The 19,959-nt window shown below is 40.3% G+C and overlaps 2 protein-coding genes across 2 annotated transcripts in view; one reads left to right on the top strand and one right to left on the bottom strand.

Moving 5' to 3' along the window:
- The window catches only part of Primpol (primase and DNA directed polymerase), a 36,479-nt gene extending 25,400 nt beyond the window's left edge, over positions 1 to 11,079 (top strand). The window contains exons 9-14 of the mRNA XM_026786957.1: positions 1,002 to 1,090; positions 3,189 to 3,278; positions 3,355 to 3,463; positions 7,526 to 7,608; positions 7,683 to 7,729; positions 10,630 to 11,079. Of these exons, the coding sequence (XP_026642758.1) occupies positions 1,002 to 1,090; positions 3,189 to 3,278; positions 3,355 to 3,463; positions 7,526 to 7,608; positions 7,683 to 7,729; positions 10,630 to 10,884 (673 nt within the window). The 3' untranslated portion in view covers positions 10,885 to 11,079. The remainder of the gene's footprint in view (positions 1 to 1,001; positions 1,091 to 3,188; positions 3,279 to 3,354; positions 3,464 to 7,525; positions 7,609 to 7,682; positions 7,730 to 10,629) is intronic.
- Positions 11,080 to 11,117: 38 nt separating this feature from the next.
- Positions 11,118 to 19,959, bottom strand: part of Cenpu (centromere protein U) — a 25,924-nt gene continuing 17,082 nt past the window's right edge. The window contains exons 10-14 of the mRNA XM_005362651.3: positions 18,147 to 18,225; positions 17,452 to 17,499; positions 16,953 to 17,014; positions 14,884 to 15,040; positions 11,118 to 11,580 (exon numbers count right to left, since the gene is read on the bottom strand). Of these exons, the coding sequence (XP_005362708.1) occupies positions 11,467 to 11,580; positions 14,884 to 15,040; positions 16,953 to 17,014; positions 17,452 to 17,499; positions 18,147 to 18,225 (460 nt within the window). The 3' untranslated portion in view covers positions 11,118 to 11,466. The remainder of the gene's footprint in view (positions 11,581 to 14,883; positions 15,041 to 16,952; positions 17,015 to 17,451; positions 17,500 to 18,146; positions 18,226 to 19,959) is intronic.

Genomic DNA, 19,959 nt, shown 5'->3' with positions numbered 1-19,959 from the left:
AGCCAGGGCTACACAAAGAAAATCTATCTCAAAAAAAAAAAAAAAACCAAACAAACAAACAAAAAAGAAATAAACATTAAAGGCTATTATTAAAGGGGTTTTCTAGGAAAAGTTATGTGTAGTGGGAAGATACACTCCCCACCCCCTGACCATATATCTCTATTGTGTTTATGTTCCTCTGATATTTTCCACAAGTAAAGTCAAAGACTTGAAGCCCTGGCTGTCCTGGAACTCACTTTGTAGACCAGGATGGCCTTGAACTTAGAGATCTGCCTGCCTCTGCTTCCCAAGTGCTGAAATTAAAAGTGTATGCCACCAAGATCAAAGACTTTTAAAATGGGAATAATGACCTTCCGGGGTTGTTGAATTAAGCTTAGAACATACACATAACATGTCTGCGCACACATAACATGTCCCCAGGGGCCGCCGGAGCATTGGAGAGGCAGCGTCTGCAGGGTTAGTGTGAATTGTGGTCGTGTCCCCTGTGCTTTCATTAGTCTTTCCTTTTTCTTGCCCATCTTCATAGCTCTAAAACTTAACCGAAATTTCAAAGGTCTGTGTGTCTGGGAGTAGAACTGTTCTTTCAATCATTTCAGTTACCCTGGAATACTTGGATGTCTCTGTGAAGAAATTATTCTAAACAACTCCCAAATGACTATTTAAAGGAAATTGGGTTTTTGTTTCTTTCTTTCTTTTTTTCTATTGTATTTTATGTTCGCTGGTGTTTTGTCTGTATGTATGTCTGCCTGAGGATATCAGAAGCCCTGAAACTGGAGTCACAGACAGGCATGAGCTGTCATATGGGTGCTGGGAATTGAACCCTGGTTCCCTGGATGAGGAACTAGTGCTCTTAACTGCTGTCATCTCTCCAACCTCCAGGAAATTGTTTTTTTTAATTGGCATAATCTTATCATTATGAAGACTGGCACCTTGGGCTCTCTGGTCCTGCTACTTTAATTCTAACATAATGTTACTTTGTTTCTTTTATATGATTTCTTTAGATTCTCAGACTCTTTACGAATTCTCACATGTGACACATCTCAGACTAAAAGAAAGCGGGCTGAGTATTTTAACAGCACTGGCGCTTCAGGTAACTTTAAACAAAGAATTTCACATTAAAATTTAGGGATCTTAAATCTATTTTACTTAAAAAATCTTAAATTTTAAGTACCCATATCCGCTGGTCACTTTAAAGCTAATTCTTCTACATTTCTAACCAGGTTGGACATACTATAAAAAATTTTATAGGTATTTATTAATTAATATACCTGACTTTTATTCTGTAGTATTTAAAGAATATATAAATAATGCATTTTATATAAAACAAGTACATCAAAATATGACTACATAATCTTTCACCCATTTTTTAAAAAGTATTTTTTTGTAATGGATATTTGCCTGTATATTTGTCTGTGCGCCATGTGCATGTCTGGTGCCCACGGAGGCCACAAGTAACCACTAAGCCATCTCTCCAGCGCTGCTTTCACTCTTTGTCCATACTCAAAGACAGGTGGCTTGATGAGATGGCTCACCGAGCCTGACAACCCACATTCAATCCAGGGGCCGTATGGTGTAAGTCAAGAACCGACTCCCACAGCACATGCTCTGACCTCCATACTTAATCTGTGGCATGCTTGCACAGGCGCAGGTGCATCTGTGTGCATTTGTGCGCGCGTGCACACACATACCTAAATTAATGTAATGTATTTTTAAAAATTATAGGCAACAACTATAGTAGTTTCCTGTTTAACCTTGCATGCATGCCTGCAAAAGTATTTCACATATAACTTTATCATATTTTGCCCATTCCTATACTGAAGACCCCATAGAGTCTTTTGAAGTTTCTCAAGTTTCTTATGTAAAATTTCTGGTATTTTTATTCACATATATTGGTATATCATTATAATAGTGAAAAACTCCAGACAACCTAATATACAACAGAATTGGGTTACATACTCCATAACTACAAAGTTTAGATGTGTAAGGCCTATGTAGTGGAAGACACCCATTGATAGTGATAAGAGAAAAAGTAGGTTCTAAAATTACGAGGTTGGGGATATAGCTTGGTGATAGAGCACTTGCCCTGGGTTCAGTGCTTCAACAACAGCAATAAGACACACACACACACACACACACACACACACACACACACACACACACACAAATTATATGATTATAAGCCTATTAAAAATATGGGTAACGTTTTCCTGTGTTTATTTTTTCTGATTGCTTAAGATATATTTCTAGACATTGCCTGGGAGTTGTTTTCATTTCTACACTTAAATATTTTTCAAAATGTCTCCAGTTATATATTTGACTATTTTAAGTGAAATTCCAATTTCATTTTAAGAAAACTAGATCTTCCTGTCATTAAACCTAAGTGAATTTGTGAATGGATCATTCTAAGTTGTGACAGTAGATTCTTAGGTACAAAATAAAGTTGTTAGTGCCCTTCAGTGAGAGACCTAAAATTGAGTTTGTGAGTCCCTGTTCCCTGAGGTGAAGGAAATTCTTGGGGTATCTCAGTAAAGTGTTGGAAAGGACTTAAATTTTGGGGCCTGGCTTTTGGGACTCCGGGGTGGATACACGGAAGCATGGGCTCATTACTGGAGGGAGAATAAATTCCACTAGTTTCTTATAAACCTCTAGGAGGAGGCAGTTTGGAGGGGGATCTACACCTCTATAATTGGTAAAGCACAACAGTTGCTTGTGCTTGCCAGGGTAGTAGTGTTTGGCCATTTTTGTAGTTTGGATGCTTGTGTTTTCTCCTTGCTCAGACAAGATGGCAGGGAGTTTTGTCTTTGTCGTGAATCATTGCAACCTCAGCGTGGCCTCAGTATCTACCTGCTGAAGTCCTGTGGCACCATTACTGTTTAATAGCAAGACATCAAGGCTGAAGTAGGAGGCAGGACAACGCCCAGGCTTAGCCAGAAGACCTGTGCCGCTTCTGGGCTGAGGGTATACCTTCTTGTCTGAGTGAAGAAAACAGGCCTTTTATGAAAACCAGCCAGCATCTGGCCCAGTTGAAGTTTCCGTCTTAACTGCCTCCTCGTAGCATAGCAAGAGCCCAGGAACTGACAGTAAAGCAAGTTACAAAATGGGCGGGGGGAGGGAGATCCTTAATTATTTGATCACTATTTGTTCAGCATTTAACTGTTCTCATTGGTAAATACTTGTCTCCTCTGCAGCTGAATCCATTGAAGGCTTTCAATGTTCACCGTATCCTGAAGTTGACCAATTTGTTATTTCTTTGGTGAATAAACACGCCATTAAAGGAGGTAAAGTGTGCTTACATTTTATTAGCTCTTACATGACCGAGTGATAGTTCCTTGAGCAGCATCCTTTGCGTTTCAGGAATTCGGCGTTGGAACTACTTTTTCCCAGAAGAATTACTGGTTTATGATATTTGTAAATATCGTTGGTGTGAAAACATTGGAAGACCCCACAAAAGTAATAATATTATGTAAGTAATATTGTTTATTAATGACTTGTATGCCTTTAACATATATTTAAAATACTTATAATTTTTAAAATAATGTTGATAATATAAATAATTTTTATAATAAATAAATTTATATCCTATATTTGGTTAATATTGTATAATGTTAAATTAATTTATTTGCTGTTAGATTAATTCTAGTACATACCAGCTCTATTTTGCTTTGTTTGATAACAATCCTACAGTATCAACTTAAACAGATGATAGAATTGAATGGGGTAGGAGACAGTGGTAGACAGTCCTGGTGGACAGATTGCCTTTCCCTTCTTCTCTACCATTGGTCTTTGACACCTGATAGAAGTAAACTGGGCAGATTTGGGTGAGGAGGAAACTATCCAGTTAGCCTGAAGCCTGAGGTTAAGGTGAGGTTGCTTTGTTCTAGACAAAACTGCAGGAGGAGCCTGTATTCATTAAGACTGCTGACCCTGCATACCAGGCCCTGTTTCAGGAACTTTCCTGGACAAAAAGAGAAGTAAAGTGCAAAGTAAAACCAGAAATAGCATTTTAAACTGTATGAGGATTTGGCTGGAATAGGGATAAATTGGAAGTTACCAATCATGAGAGAGTTTACTGTGCTGTATTGTTGGTGTCAAAGCTGAGATGCTTACGTTATTTATTTATGCTAGACATGAGGAAAGGCTCATGAATATTTTGCTGAAGATGTTGAATAGCCTGATTCTTTGTTATAGCTGGTATACTAGATTAATTATGTTTACAAAAGCAGTCAAAACTGTATGTTTGGGGATTGGAGACAAGGCTCAGTGGTACTGCAAAATTTTAGTCAATTTTGCAATAATTTAATTAGTCTTTCAATTTGGTCTTGCTAATTTTTTAAGTTTTACTTTTACTAATTCTTTTTACTAATTACTAATTCTTGTATTTTATTGTTCGCTTTCCAAGGTGTTATTGGTCATTCTTCTTTTGTAATACAAGGTTAAAAACTATATAGCCAGCACTTGCTGCTCTTACAGAGGATCCAGGTTCAGTTCCCTGTGGGGAGATTTAACACTATGCAAAAAAATATTTCAGAGATTATTTTTATTATTTAAGACTTGATATTTCCTCCTGATTTTGAAGTTTGCTTAGTTTAGCGTATTTCGCTGGTGTGTATGGATGGAGGCCGGAAGGCATGGGCTTGCCTGGAACTGGAGTTGCAGACAGTTGTGAGCTGTCATGTGGTGTTGGCAACAAGAGCTGCAAGTGTTCCTAACTGTCGAGCCAACCCTCCAGCCAAACTAATGCATTGCCTTATCTTTTAAAGATCTGTTTATCTTTGTTTATGTGTCCCTGTGTGAGTTCATGTGCACCATGTGCACTGAGTGCCCTCAGAGACCAGCCAGAGGGCACAGGATCCTCTGGAAATGGAGTTACAGGCAGCTGGGAGCCAACTGATAGGGGTTCCTTTAATACCGACTCATGTCTCCAGCCCTTACACTAATACCTTTAAATTTGAGGATGCTCGGAGTATAGCTAGCACAGTCTTTATTAATGGTTTGCACTTGATTACAAAGAGCTACTCCATATGTGCCTATTAGATCAAGTTTGTTAGCTGTATCAATACTGTTCTATTCATATTGTCTGCATCTTTACTGATTATTTTTGGTAGTTACTTTATCTCTAGATTGCTAAGAGAATGCATTTTTTTTATCAAATCCTTATAAAAGAATCTCTTTAAAATTCTTTGACACAGTCATACAATGTATTTTTCTTTTTAAAAATAAATGTCTTTTTCTTTTTATTTAAAATAGATGTTTTCTCCCATAATATATCTTGATTATAGTTTTCCCTCGCTCTACTCCTCCTAGTTTCTCCCCACATCCCATCCCTTCTGGATTGACCCCTTTCTGACATTCATTAAAAAAACAAATAGGCTTTTAAGGGATAATAAAATAAAATATAAGATAAAACACATTGGAATAAAACAAAACAAACTAACAGAATGAGAGAAACCAAAAAAAAGGCAGGAGTAACAGATATAGATGCAGAGACCCATTTGTTTGTACACTCAGGAATCCCATTAAAACACTAAACTGCTTCCACATATATATGTGTGTGTGTGTGTGTGTGTGTGTGTGTGTGTGTGTGTGTGTGTGTGTGTATGTATGTGTACATGTCCATATATAATATATGTGTGTATTTATAATATGTATGTATATACATATAATATATGGAGAAATATGTATGTAAGGTGTTTTAGTTAGGGTTCCATTGCTGTGATGAGACACCATGACCATGGCAACTCTTATAAAGAAAACATTTAATTGGGGTGAATCACTTACAGTTTCGGAGGTTCAGTCTATTATCATGACAGTAAGCATGGTAGTGTGCAGGCAGACTTGGTGTTGGAGCTAAGAGTGCTACGTTATACAGGCAACAGGAAGTCAACTGAAAGTCACATTGAGGAAAGCTTGAGCAAAAAAGACCTCAAAGCCTGTACCCACAGTGACACACTTCTTCCTACAAGTCCACACCTCCTAACAGTGCCATTCCCCTGGGGTCCATTTTCTTTCCAACTACCACATAAGTTAAAAGGAAAGAGAAATATGTAAATAAGACATAACAATTTTTTTAAAAAAAGAGGAAAAGCCCTAATATGCATTATAAGACAAGGAACCTTCAAAGGTTTTTTTTTTTCTTTTTTTTTTTTCCTGTCAGCCATCTATTGCTGGGTATACAGCCTACCCTTAAGAGTACTCCCTTGGAGGAAACTAAATTTTTATTTGTAATTGGTGATAGCTTCTGGGTTAGGGATAGGGCTTGTGTCCACTTCTTTCAACTCTAGGACTCCATTTCCAATTCCAGTCTGTGAGTTCATATCTGCATCCATCCTTCTACAATGTATGTTAATACCAATTCCTTCCCCAAATCCCTCCAGATTGACCCCCACCTTCCCACCTTCCCATATATTTCTGAGTGTGGGATCATCTGCTGAAGTGTAGTTGACCTACCAAGAGCCGCACACTTAAAGCTGACTCTTCCCTCCCCCAGAGGCTGTCATCTGCCCACACCCTCATCTAGGTGTGGGGACTGGTGAACCTCTTCCCACTCCATGATTGAATATTGACTGGCTTGATCTTGTGTGAATTTTGTGCAGACAACCATGACTTCTGTGAGTTTAAAAGTGTAATGCCCTTCGTGTCCAGAAAACAATGTTCTGAGTAGTCTTCCTTGACCCCAGCTCTTAGTGTTCCCACCCCCTCTTGGGTAGGAAATGAGATAGACATCCTGTTTGTAGCTGAACAGTCCACACTCAGTCTGTTGTACTTATCTCTGTGAATAGATTCGTCATCCTTACAGTGCTGTCTCTTGTTTTGTTTTGTTCTTTTGAGTCAGGGTTTCTCTGTGCAACAGCCCTGGCTGTTCTGGAACTTGCTTTGTGGACCAGGTTGGCCTTGAACTCACAGAGTGCTGGGATTACAGGTGTGCACCACCACACCTGGCTTGTGTGTCTTGAAGATATATTATTTTGGTGGATATAACTTGAAAATTTCTGGATCTTCCTAGAGAAGTTTGTCACTTTTTTTCCCTGCCCAGAAGTCCATCTGTATAGTACACGTCCCTCAACCTGGAGCTTACCATTTTGGCTAGGCTGGCTGGCTGGCAAGCTCCTGGGATCTTCCTGCATTCTCCTTCCTAGGTTCCCTATCTCCACACTGGGGTTACAGATGTGCCCCCAGTTTCTTTGTGGGTTCTTGAGATTTGGACTCATGTCTTCACCCTTGGACAACAAGTGCTTTTCCCACTGAGCTGGCTTCTTAGCCTCCTCATTTGTTTTCGTGTGGGTTCTGTGGATTCTGAGGTTCAGAGCCTTGTGAATAAGCGCTTCCCCGTGGATCTGTCTCCTCAGCCCCATGTTTTCTTAGCAACCGGTTATCTTTTGATTACACATGTTTATTTTCATCCCTTAGCTTTTTCATTTTTCTCCATCTTTTAAGTTGTAGGCACATCTCTGGCAAATGGCGTATATTTGAACTTTATCTTCTATCCAGTATGGGTATTAATGCTTTCTTTTCTTTATACATAAAGGATTCTGGTTGACCTGAAAAATGAAGTTTGGTATCAAAAATGCCATGATCCTGTATGTAAAGCACAAAACTTCAAATCTAACTGTGAGTTATTAATTTTTATATTTACCACAAAGTGAAAATTAGACATCCACCTAAAATTATTCTTTCTGATTCAGGTTTTCCATTACCCACTGAAGTAAGTCTGCGGTTTCTTCTGAAAGAGGTGAGTGCAGCTCCTGGCCTTTCGGTACATAGCATGAGTGAACTATAAGCAGCATCCTGTCCAGGTAGCTTTTACACAGTAAGGCACTTGTGTTCACTTTGAAATATGCTAATCATCTTCCCACTTTAGGGCCTCTGATAACAGGGACGGCTAGGAAATAAAGTGTATAATCAATCTAGCCCTGGGCATATAAGGAGGTTCTTACATTTTGTTTTATACAGTAAACCAAGGTGTTTGCATCTTAATGTCCGTTTGACTGACACTATTTGTAGGTTGGGTTCTGTCTTAGAACTATGTCAAAGGGAATACACAATTTTGCTTTTGGATATGACTAGCTTGCCAAACCAACATTTAATCCAAATGACTCACATTTAGTGTTAAAAAATAGAAAATATATAGAAAGCAAAAGTGGGTTATGCTGGATGGTTCCCGATCAAGAGCACTACTGCTCTAGTAGAATAACCGGATTCAGATCCCAGCACCTCATGGAGACTCACAACCATCTGAAACGCCATGGGATCCAGTGCCCCTCTTCTGACCTCCACACGCTCCTGCATGCATGTGACAGACATACACATTTCTTTAAAAAACAAGCAAAAAGGCAAAAAGCTTCATATTAATTTGGCCAAACTGATTCAAAGGTTTTAGCATAAATCTTCCATTGTTTATACTTGTGTGTGCTCACTTTGTTTCCAAGTTGTAAGGCATGGAGGTAGGTCTCTTCCCTCAAGCATCAGGAACATCTTTATTACAAGCTATCACCAGATTGCTCCATGAACCCTGAGGTCGCACAGTTGATGAAAGCACCTGCTGCTAAGTGTGCCAGCACAGCCCATAGCCACCTTCTCACCAGCCTGGAGATGAGTGGCCAGTCACTTTCCATTCGGGCTTATTGATGAAGTTGTGCTCTTTTGAGGTTATTATTTGTGTTTCTCTTATGAATTTCTTTTTCTATGACATCTTATTTAATATTTTTTGGTCATGTATTATTTAGAATTAATTTTTATTTTCACCTTAAAAGACTCAGCACCTTCTTTCAGATTGCCCTGTTGACTGAGGTTTCTGTCCCATCAGGCCCCATAGCCACTTAGTCCCAAATAAACACACGGAGGTCTACATTAATTATAAACTGGCCTCTTAACTCAGGCTTCTTATTAACACATAATTAAAACCAGCCCATTATTCTTGTCTGTGTTAGCCATGTGGCTTGGTACTTTTTTCAGCAAGGCAGTCACATCTTGCTTGTTCTGTATCTGGCAGATGACTGCAGACTGAAGCTTTCCTCTTCCCATAATTCTTGTTGTCCCACCTCTACTTCCTGCCTGACTACTGGCCAATCGGCACTTATTTAAAAGACAAGTGACAGGGTACAGACCATTGTCCCATAGCATTGCCCTGGTTAGAATAAATGACCTGCTACAAACTGAACAAGTGCTTAAATTTGCTCTAGAAAACTGGCATCCTTTGAAACCTATATTTAACATCTCTTATGAGAACACTAAAGTTTTATTTTATGCATATGGGTACTTTGATTGCATGTATGTCTATGTGCCACATATTTACCATGTGTGCCTGGTACCCAAGGAAGCAGAAGGAAGCATTGGGTTCCCTGGAAATCTAGTCACAGATGGTTATAAGCCACCATGTGTGCTGGGGACGGAACCTGGATCCCTGGGAAGAGCAGCCCTCTTAACCACTGAGCTATCTCCAGACCCAGCATCAAGTTTACAGTGAAAATCCCATGAGCTGGACAAAGAACTGATAGGCAGAGCCTCTGGCAGACTGGTAGGTTTGAAAGTGCTAGAAATGACTAGGAACGAATTAAAAATCTTAAATTATCTCTTAAAAGGACAATGTATCATTTTTTAGTGGTTTCTTTCATTTTTTTTGCAATGCTGGGAATTGGACCTGGGGCCTCACCCATGGGAAGCAAGTGCTCTCCCCTGAGCTAATTTCCAACCATTGATTTATTTGGGTGACTGGTTTCAGTGGAATTTTTTCGTTTCTAATAATACCCCCAAAATGCCAAATGAAAGTATTCTTGGTATACACCATTACCATTATTTGAACATCGCTTTTTATTGTTTGCAAACAGTGTAGAAATAGTCTTTCCAGTGAACAGTTAACATCACCACTTCTCCCTCATCTATTTTTAATATATGGATCTGTGTGTGCATGAACACACACATATAGGCCAGAGGGACAAACTTGGGTGTCTTACTCACTCAGGAGGCTTGGTTAGGTGACCACCAAGATGCGGGATCCGGCACTGGGATTACACGCCTGGCTTTTTCACATAGTTTGATCTACAAAGTTAGTTCCAGGACAGCCAGGGCTACACAGAGAAACCCTGTCTTTAAAAAAAAAAAAAAAAAAAAAAAAAACAAAAAACAAAAAAGGAAAAAAGAAATGTATTTTCCAGCTTGTCTCCAGCTAGCCTATCTTCCTGTTAGGGGTTTACAGCTACCTTTGCTGTACCCCTTCTGGGGATATTGATATTGATGTATCTGCCATGAACTACAGGCAATTTCAGCCTGGGGTTTTGAGCATGACTGCACTACCAAAGCAACCTCATTTGAGCTAACTTACCCTTCCCCATGGTGACTGCTCTTTATTTAAAAAAAAAAAATTATTTAACTTTATTTTATGTGCATTGGTGTGAAGGTGTTAGATCCTTTGGAACTGGAGTTATAGACAGTTGTGAGCTGCCATGTGGGTGCTAGGAATTGAACTCAGGGCCTCTGGAAGAGCAGCCAGTGCTCTTAACCACCGAGCCATCTCTCCAGCCCCATGGTGACTGTTCTTGAAGACATAGGAACCTAGCATGCTATTTGACTTTGAAAATCTAGTTATCACTTCATACCTTAACTCAACATATTCTCTTTCCCACCAAAATACAGGAGGAGTTCACTTCTGATGAAGCAGACGAATTCAGCAACTCACTGGCCAAGAATTCTCAAATCCCATCATCCAGCAGCCTGTTACCAGGCGAGTCTTCTGATGCTGACTGGGATGACAAAGACGATGCCTGCTTCCTAGAAGCCACAGAAGATGCTGAATTCGCTGATGCTGCAGACAGGAGTCTTCTTGGTGACAAGAGTGCAATGGACGATATTCCTGACGAACTCATTATGGAAGCATTACAGAGTAGCTAACCATGGACAGGATTTACATAATGAGGCTACAGTTTGTCTGAAGTCTGAGATTTGATGACATAAATGTTAAATTAGGGTTGGGGCTATAGCCCAAGAGTAGACTACTTACCTAGCATCTTCAAGGCCCTGCATCTAATCCGCAATACCATAAAAAAATCAAATTACATTAACTTATTATTAAACTGTTTATAACAACCGTTTTATCACTTAGCTTTCTAATAATTTGCTTTTTACCTGAGCCAGTTTTATTGAAGATTAACTTTGACATGCTTCAATAGATGCCCCTAATTAACCAAAATTACTCCATGCTTGCACTGACATCATTAAAAGTTTATTGTAGGGTAAAACTCTTATGCCAAGTGATGACTAACATGTCAAGACTGAAATTTATTAATAATAATCAGAACTACATGGTTTCTGAAACTGCTACAGTTGAACGGGCGTAACTTAGTTTGAATGACAAAGTGATAGTAAATTCTGATGAGTAAGCCACACTTATTTTCAGAACGGAAGTTTGAAGAGTGTCAAGAGCGCAGCTTCAGGAGAGATGGCGGCAGGAGGCTGACTCAGCTTGTGGTCCTCTCATTCCTGCTCAAGGAGCTTCCCCAGCTGATAGTTGATGGTTTTCAGGTGTTTCTTGGCTCCCAGAATCGTTCTTGCTTTAAACAACAGAGCTGGAAGGCTAGATGAGTCATACTGTTGATGAAAGAGCAATACTTGCTTAACCAGCATCATTAAGAAACCATGTTTTAGCCCATTCCAGCTCCTCAGAATATTGAACAGAACCAACCAACAAAGCCAGAGTAGATCTCTCTACTCCAGGCAACACAAGTTGACTCAAAGAACTGTGGCATCTGCATGACAGAAAATGGCAAGTCATGCCTCAAAACTTGGACTAGGCAAGTGTGTTAGTGGTATGTAGGGTCTACTTGATCTCATTTATTTTGAACCAGCAATGTCTACAGCGAGTTTCCTTTTACTGCAAGAACTAATGGAATGAGAACAACTGGCCTGTTAAAGTCTACAGCAAAATAATCTCAAAGGTCTCATTTAGGAAAGTTACTTAGAGGATCAACTAATTAAGCCTTAAAGGTTGTCATTCCAAATGTAAGGACAAAGTTATAACACTACTCAAAATCCAACTCATGACCTGGAAACAATTAACAAAGCCAAACTTCCTGCTAACTATCTGAGAGAAATTAAATTCCTGTTAAATAATTTACTATACTTTTAGCAGCTTGTTGACAAATGTGTTTCCAAGGTATTTTTCTCAGTGACGAAAACTGAGCAGAAAAGCTGTCAGACAGTGGTGACATAACAATGGGACTTGTTTTCTGCCACACACATACTATGTTATTAGAGAAATCAACTCAACAGACGTAGGTCATCTCCACTCAAGACGCCTCAGGTACCCACTCTCGAAGAAGTGGAAAGAATACACTTGGAGCAGCTGCGGGTTTCATTTAGGAAGAGGTGTGACATATCCAGATGTCACAGGAGAAGGATAGGTGCCTGACAGTAAGGGTACAACAGGCACTGAAGGTCCCACACAGCCTCATCTGTGACAGCAGACTGCTCCACAGTTACCACAGCTTGGTTTTCAAGCCTTGGGGTAGATCTGGGAGAGCATTTGCCTAGCACATGAAAGAGTTATCCTGGCTTAACCAAGAACTATGTACAGGTTAGGTCAAAGCTACTATTAACTTTCACAAATTTAGTGATCAAATCCCTAAAATAAAGTTTAAGTGTATTTTAAAAACATATTTTTGTAACTCTACTATATGAACAGATCTTCAGCTCAGGAAAACTTAGATCAATGTCAGATCTTAAAATTGAATTTAGAGGTTACAAATACAAACCTGATCATTAGATGCTCAGAGACATTGTGTGTAATTACGTATCACTTTCTCTACACAATCCTTAGTGTAATTCCTTACACAGTTCTATACTCCATCCTATTGGTGTAATTCTATATATAATTCTACTAGTATAATCATATTTTTCTAGTTCTCTTAGGTATTTAAACTTACAATTTTTTAAACAAACATTTCTATTAATCTTAATTGAGTGTCATAGCAATAGTGAAGACCCAGGAGCTACTTCAAAGTGTATTAAAATAATAGAAAGCTTCCCTTAAATGGAGGACAAAACAAACAAAAAATTGGAAGATATCAGCAAATCACTTAAAGAAAACCAAGAAAAAGAAATCAAACATATAAAAGAAACTATCCAGGACTTGGAAACTGAAATAGAAACAATAAAAACACAAGCCGAAGGAATTATAAAAACAGAAATCATGAGAAAAAGATCAGGAACCACAAATGCAAGCATGAACAGCAGAATACAAGAAATGGAAGAGAGAATCTCAAGCGCTGAAGATACAATAGAGGAAATAGACTCATCAGTTAAAGAAAACATTAAATCTAACAAAAGCTTAACACAAAATATCCATGAAATATGGGACACCATAAAAAGGTCAAATCTTAGAATAATAGGTATAGGAGAAGGAAAAGAAGTTCAACTCAAAGGCACAGAAAATTTATTTAACAAAATCATAGAAGAAAACTTTCCCTACCTAAAGAAAGATATGCCTATGAAGATACAAGAAGCTTAAAGAACACCAAATAGACTGGATTCAAAAAAAGTCCTCTCGCCACATAATAATCAAAACACTAAACATATAGAATAAAGAAAGAATATTAAGAGCTGCAAAGGAAAAAGGCCAAGTAACATACAAAGGTAGACCTATCAGAATTACACCTGACTTCTCAATGGAGACAATGAAAGCCAGAAGATCATGGTCAAGCATTATGCAGACATTAAGAGACTATTAAGATGCCAGCCCAGACTACTATACCCAGCAAAACTGTCAATCACCATAGAAGGACAAAACAAGATATTCCATGACAAATCTAGATTTCACCAATACCTAGCCACAAACCCAACCTTATACAAAATACTAGAAGGAAAACGCCAACCCAAGGAAGATGGCTACACCAATAAAAACACAGACAATTGATGATCTCATAGCAGCAAATCCCAAAGAAGGGAAAAGCACACAAATTAACATCACCAATGATGAAAACTAAATTAACAGGAGATAGCAACCACTGGTCATTAATATCCCTTAATGTAAATGGACTCAACTCACCTATAAAAAGGCACAGGTTAACAAATTGGATACAAAAACAGAATCCATCCTTCTTCTGCATACAAGAAACGCATCTCAATCTCAAAGACAGACATTGTCTCAGAGTAAAGGGTTGGGAAAAAATATATCAATCAAATGGACTAAGAAACAAGCAGGTGTAGCTATCCTAATATCTAACAAAATAGACTTCAAGCTAATATCAGTCAAAAGAGACAAAGAAGGTCATTTCATATTAGTCACAGGAAAAAAATCCATCAGGAGGAAATTTCAATACTGAACATCTATGTCCTAAATACAAGGGCACCCTCATATGTCAAAGAAACACTTCTACAGCTTGAATCATATATTAGACCCCAAGCACTAATAGTGCGAGACTTCAACATTCCCCTCTCAACACTGGACAGGTCAGTCAGACAAAAAATGAACAGAGAAATAAGAGAACTAACATGTTATGACTCAAATGGACTTAACAGACATCTATAGAATATTCCATCCCAACAGAAGAGAATATACCTTCTTCTCAGCACCTCATGGAAAGAAACTTCTCAAAAAAATAAAAAAATTAAAAAAAAGCTACATTTTCTCAACTTCTTTACTGTTTCTCAATGTTTCAAGCCATTCCTACCGTTTCTGTGAAAGAGCTATGAAACCATGAGTTGTGCACAGTGCACATGGCCCTCCAGTACAGTTCTCTGAAGGGCACTTAGGAGTGGCACGGATGCCTCTCTTCACTAAGTAGCTAAGGTGACACTGTGATCTCGCTGACTTACACTGACAGAGCCGCTGGCACTCTACAGGCAAGTGCCTGCAGCAGCTTCTGCCGCACAGTAAGCTTGAGTGGGGCTCACCTCCTCCTTTTCCTTTGGTTCTTTCTCTTGAACATCTGAATAGTCTCCGTACAGCTGTTTTAAGTTAGATAAGAAATGTATGGCATTCTTAAGTGATGACTTTCTCTCCTTGAGGTCGTCATATTTTGTCTGTAGTTGTTTCAGTTGTGGTTCTAATCTAGACAACAAAAAAATTTTTTTTTAAATCTTAAAAAGAAATTATGTAAAACAAATTAATATAAATATATGTATTGTTCATGGACTGAAAGTATTAAAATACCCAAACTATAAAGAACAGAAACCCAAACCAGAAATAACAGAAACATTTTCTCCTACATAAATGACATACAATAAAGTCCAGCAGTCTACAGTGCATGAGCATCCTGGAAGAAGGAAAAACCAGGGTTGGGCTAGCTGACCTGTGCTTACCTCTCAGAGTATGAGTATAATTCATAATCATATTCTATGTTCCCATTCATCTCAACTATGCTATAGGTAGCAGGGACAGCCATGGCTAATGAGCCTCACAGATGCTAAACTTCACCAGGTCATTGAGTCTGGGAACTATGGATTCCACGGGAATCTGGCTAACAGGCAGGAATAGCCGGCATGACAGTCTAGCTAGGAGGCCACGCAAAAAGTTCCCCTTATTAAAATCCCCTCAAGCTTCCAAGGCCGAAGAAAATCAGCAGAAAATCTGTCATAAGGCCTGGCTAGAAAGATGTGTGACCTTGGGCCAACAGCCGCCTCTCTAGGGCTGAGTTTCTTCACCTATGAAGAAAATGGGTTAACTTGTCATTTATGGCTGAGAAGGAAGGCTGCCAGTTTCATCTCGCAAATAAAAATATGAAAACGAATCTTCTCAGATGTAAGAATAGTGCATCTGTACACATGTTTCTCGTGCTTCTTTGTCCTCGGTTTATTTGCCTGTGTGTTTTCCTAAAGAGAGAGAGACGGCCTGGTACTGGATGGGGAGAGAAGTGGGGAGGACCTGGGAGATGAGGGAGGGGGACTGTGATCAGAAAAACAAAACAAAACATAATTTTCAGCTTGAAAAAGAGCTCTTCACACTGGACAACTGCAGCATTTATTTCTTCAGCAGACTCCAGACTGAACTGGTGGCAGTGGCTGGAGGTCTAGGACTGCATTCCCTGTCCTTCATAGGGGTGAACCAGCTGAGGCAGTGACGCCCTGTCAAGTGTCTAATAGCAAAGTTAAGACCATCATGTACTTTCTTTATTATGCTTTCTCAAAATGTTTGTCCTGCTACAATCACACCTAGAGAAGGAACTAAAGAGGCTGGTCTCAACACATCTCAATGGCCTCCCACTGTTTAACAAAACAGCCTTATAATAGAGCCATACGATAACTTATCTCATGGAGTCGTACTGACTAAGAGTGGGCCAAATGAATGGAGCCTTTAGGAAAGCGCCCCTGTCATAAAAGAAGCTGTCAACTGTTACCACCATTACTGCTCTATTTCCCCAATGTCCCATGCATGGCCAGCACCAATGAACACATTTTCTAGTGTCTCCCATAGACTAAATTTGTAACAAAATGGAATAGACAACTAATTTGTCTCTCAAAAACCTAGTACTTAATTACATGGTATTTCAAGGGTTTGCTGACGTAATGATCTGTCCTGTCCCTTTAAGAGACAAGACCCGCCCACTCCCCCCCCTCTGCCTAGGCAGAAGTGGTTGAAGCCTTCTCACCTCCCCCCTTCCCTTTTACTGAATAAACTAAATCCAAACTCACTCTTCATGGTGTGCCTATCTGCTTCTGTCTCTCACCCGCCTTGGCTCCTCTCCGGACGTCGTGGGACAGGCTGCCTAATCCTAGAGTCTACTCATTAAGTCTGTGATCAGGCTGCTTGAGGCTAGACCAGACGTGCTGATCCGTGCTGACTCTTCTTTGCTAAGACTCTGCACTCTGCCACTGGGCATCAGAAGCTGCTCACACTGATCATCCAAGTGCAAAGGAAACCTGGGGCTTGTCGTGGGTCACCACAGCAAACAGCACTCCCGTAAGTGACAAGCTCTACTACTGCCCTTTAGGTGAGGTCCTAGCAGGAGTGGGGATTATCTCACCGAAGCAGTTCATCCTGGACTTCAATTAAACGCTGCCGTTTCTTTTCCATGTTGGAAATCATCTGAGCAATACAATAATTTACTTAGGTTAACACAGTAGAAGTCTCACTTCTGCTTACACTGTCCTAGGCACTGAAAGCAGAGAAACAGGCAGAATGCAGCTTAGTGGGCAACTTTGAAGACTGGGGGGGGGGGGGAGGGCGCGGGACCACAGACCCTCCTCTTGCTTCTGGTTTGGCTTGCTTAGCGGTCGCATTTCACGACAGGCCCCAAAGGCAGCAGAGCCAGGTAGTCAGGGAGTGCCTGAGCCCAAATTACCTTTCTCTTTATAAATGATGACAGCAGGCTAACAGAGATCCCCAGTCCTTAGTCTCCATTAACATTACAAAATCAAACAAAAACCTGACCCAAAGCACAAAGCCTTACACAAACTGTGCAGGTTCTAAACTAAAGCAGCTTACTTCCTCCCGCCCTGCCCCATACTCACTACGATCCTCACCTGGGTGTTCTTCCTTTTCACAGCTCTCAGCACCTGCTCTTCTTTAAGCTACAATGACAACAAAAACACATGCATGCCGAATTTGCCAAAATTAAGTGTTTCAAGTTCCACATGAAAAGCTGCTGAGAGACAACAGTTGATAAACTGTCTGAAAGTTTAAGGACCTGAGTTCAGATCTCCAGCACCGGCACATTTGCCTTTAACAAGTGCTGGTGGAGATGGGAGCTCCTCGGAGCTCACTGGCCGGTCTCGTTATATCAACGACTTTCAGGTTCAGTGAGGCCCTGTCTCAAAAAATACATTGTAGAGCGATTGAGGAAGTTACTTGGCAGAGCCTCTGGCTTCCACATCCACGCACACATGCAATTCCACATCCACACACCCACAAAAGGAAATAAGGGTGGTTCTCACGTGCTTATTGCCACAGAGCCAGCAAATGCAAGCTTGTCTACAACCACAGGGTACTTCCCAAAACTTAGTTTAAAAATTTTGGAGCAGTCAGGCATAGTGGTGCAACCTTTATTCCAGCACTCACTCAAGAGGCAGAGGCAGAGGCAGAGGCAGGTGGATCTCTGAGTTTGAGACCACCACGGTCTACCGAGTGAGTTCTAGGACAGCCAGGGTCACACAGAGAAATCCTATCTCAAAATAAAAAAAAGTAATTTTAAGCAATATAATTATGCCAGTGAACTTACCATTCTGAAGAGTTCTCCTTTAATTTTAAAATAAAATTTGTTGATGGCTTGACAACATCTTTCAGACTCTACTCCTTGTCTGTAAATTGTTTTAAGAGAACCAAAACAGGTATCAGAAAGGATTCTGAAGGATGCATTTCATTTACTTGATACATAAGTACGTACAGTGTGGCACATATTGTTTAATTACCTAATATAATAATGTAAAACCTATAGCTTTTCTCATACTTAGTAAAACTGGGAATAAGAGAGGGGAAGGAGCAGGGAGCAAATGAAAGAAAAGAAACCTGGTAGCCGGGCGATGGTGGCGCACGCCTTTAATCCCAGCACTCGGGAGGCAGAGGCAGGCGGATCTCTGTGAGTTTGAGGCCAGCCTGGTCTACAAGAGCTAGTTCCAGGACAGGAAACAAAAAACTACGAGAAAACCCTACAAAAAACAAAAAAAAAAAAAAAAAAAAGAAACCTGGTGGACAGGCTCTGGGGACCTTGAGGCAGGACAGCTCTTAACTGCTTAACTGCTCTTAGATCTCCAGCCTATGACTGGACTGAGTTGTCAATTGACAAACTAGGGCCTTGAGCAGTCTAGAAAAGCCCTTTACCACTGAGCCACACCCCAAATCAGGTGGTTTTATCATTGAGTTTTCAAGAGTTCTTTGTAAATTCTGAGTAGAAGTCCTTTATCATATATATCTTTCAAAAACTGTTGATTCTCTTATTTCGTACACACACATGTTATTTGATCAGAGCCCACTCATTATTCACCCCTATTCTTCTCCCTTTCCTAGCATGTCCCTTCTTTTCAAGTTCTACTTTCTTTCTGATCCCCCTTGTGTAATTAGGGTTGCCTGCTTAAGCGTGCGTCGGTGGGGAACAAATAAATCTCTCGCGAAGCTTCTCTCCCACTCTGTGGACGATCTTTTCATGCTTGACAGTATCTTGCAGAAGAAGAAGTTATTAACTCTTGGGTTGTGTTCCTGCTGTTAGCAAGTCACTGTCAAATCCCAGACGCTGTGTTTTCCCTTTCGCTCTCTTCTGGGAGTTTGCTGGTTTAGGTTTACATTTAGGTTTGTGATCCAGTCTGAGTTGAGTGTGTGAAGGGGCAGTACTGGTTGCTCACGAATGTCCCCCTGCTGTAGTGCTCGTGTTTCTTTTCATTTTTGAGACAGGGTTTCTATGTAGCCTTGGATGGCCTAGAACACAACTGTAGACCTGCTGGCTTCTGCCTCCAGAGAACTGGAATTAAGGTGTGCACCCCACAGCCAGCCTGCAGCACCCTTTGCTTTTGACTGCCTCCACTGTGCTGACCCCATGCAGGCTTCCTGCCGTCTGTTATTTTCTCCAGCACTGCACTGCACTGCACTGAGCACCACAGCTTATAGTGAGCCTACGGCAGCACCAGCCACTCTCAACTTTTCCTCTCCAGGAACACGAGGATTTGTCTGTTAATACCCACAACAGGGATTCTGAAATTGCCTGGCGCTAGAAGTCGTGAAGAACTGACACGCTGACGGTACTGAGTTTATTTATAAATGAGCAATACGGCTGCACTTATGCACTTCCGCCTCGAGTTCTTCTACCAGTCTTGGACTGTTCTTCCCACAGCTCTTACATAGACCTTATCTGGGGCATTACTTTACGCCAGGGGTGCTAGGCTTTGATTTCAGATTCCGCTAGTCCCTGCGATGTAATGGATTGTTCTTTGCAGTCTCCGTACTTCTCAGCTCTTTTCCCTTATCTACTGTGCTAGCTAAGACGTACATTATAATGTCAGACTGACTGCTGAGAGGGGACAGCCTTGCCTGCTTCCTGACGC

Source organism: Microtus ochrogaster, linkage group LG7_11 (assembly GCF_000317375.1).
Source record: "Microtus ochrogaster isolate Prairie Vole_2 linkage group LG7_11, MicOch1.0, whole genome shotgun sequence".
NCBI lineage: Eukaryota > Metazoa > Chordata > Mammalia > Rodentia > Cricetidae > Microtus > Microtus ochrogaster.
The sequence above is the reverse complement of the archived record's forward strand: the minus strand, read 5'-3'. Positions and strand labels throughout refer to the sequence as shown.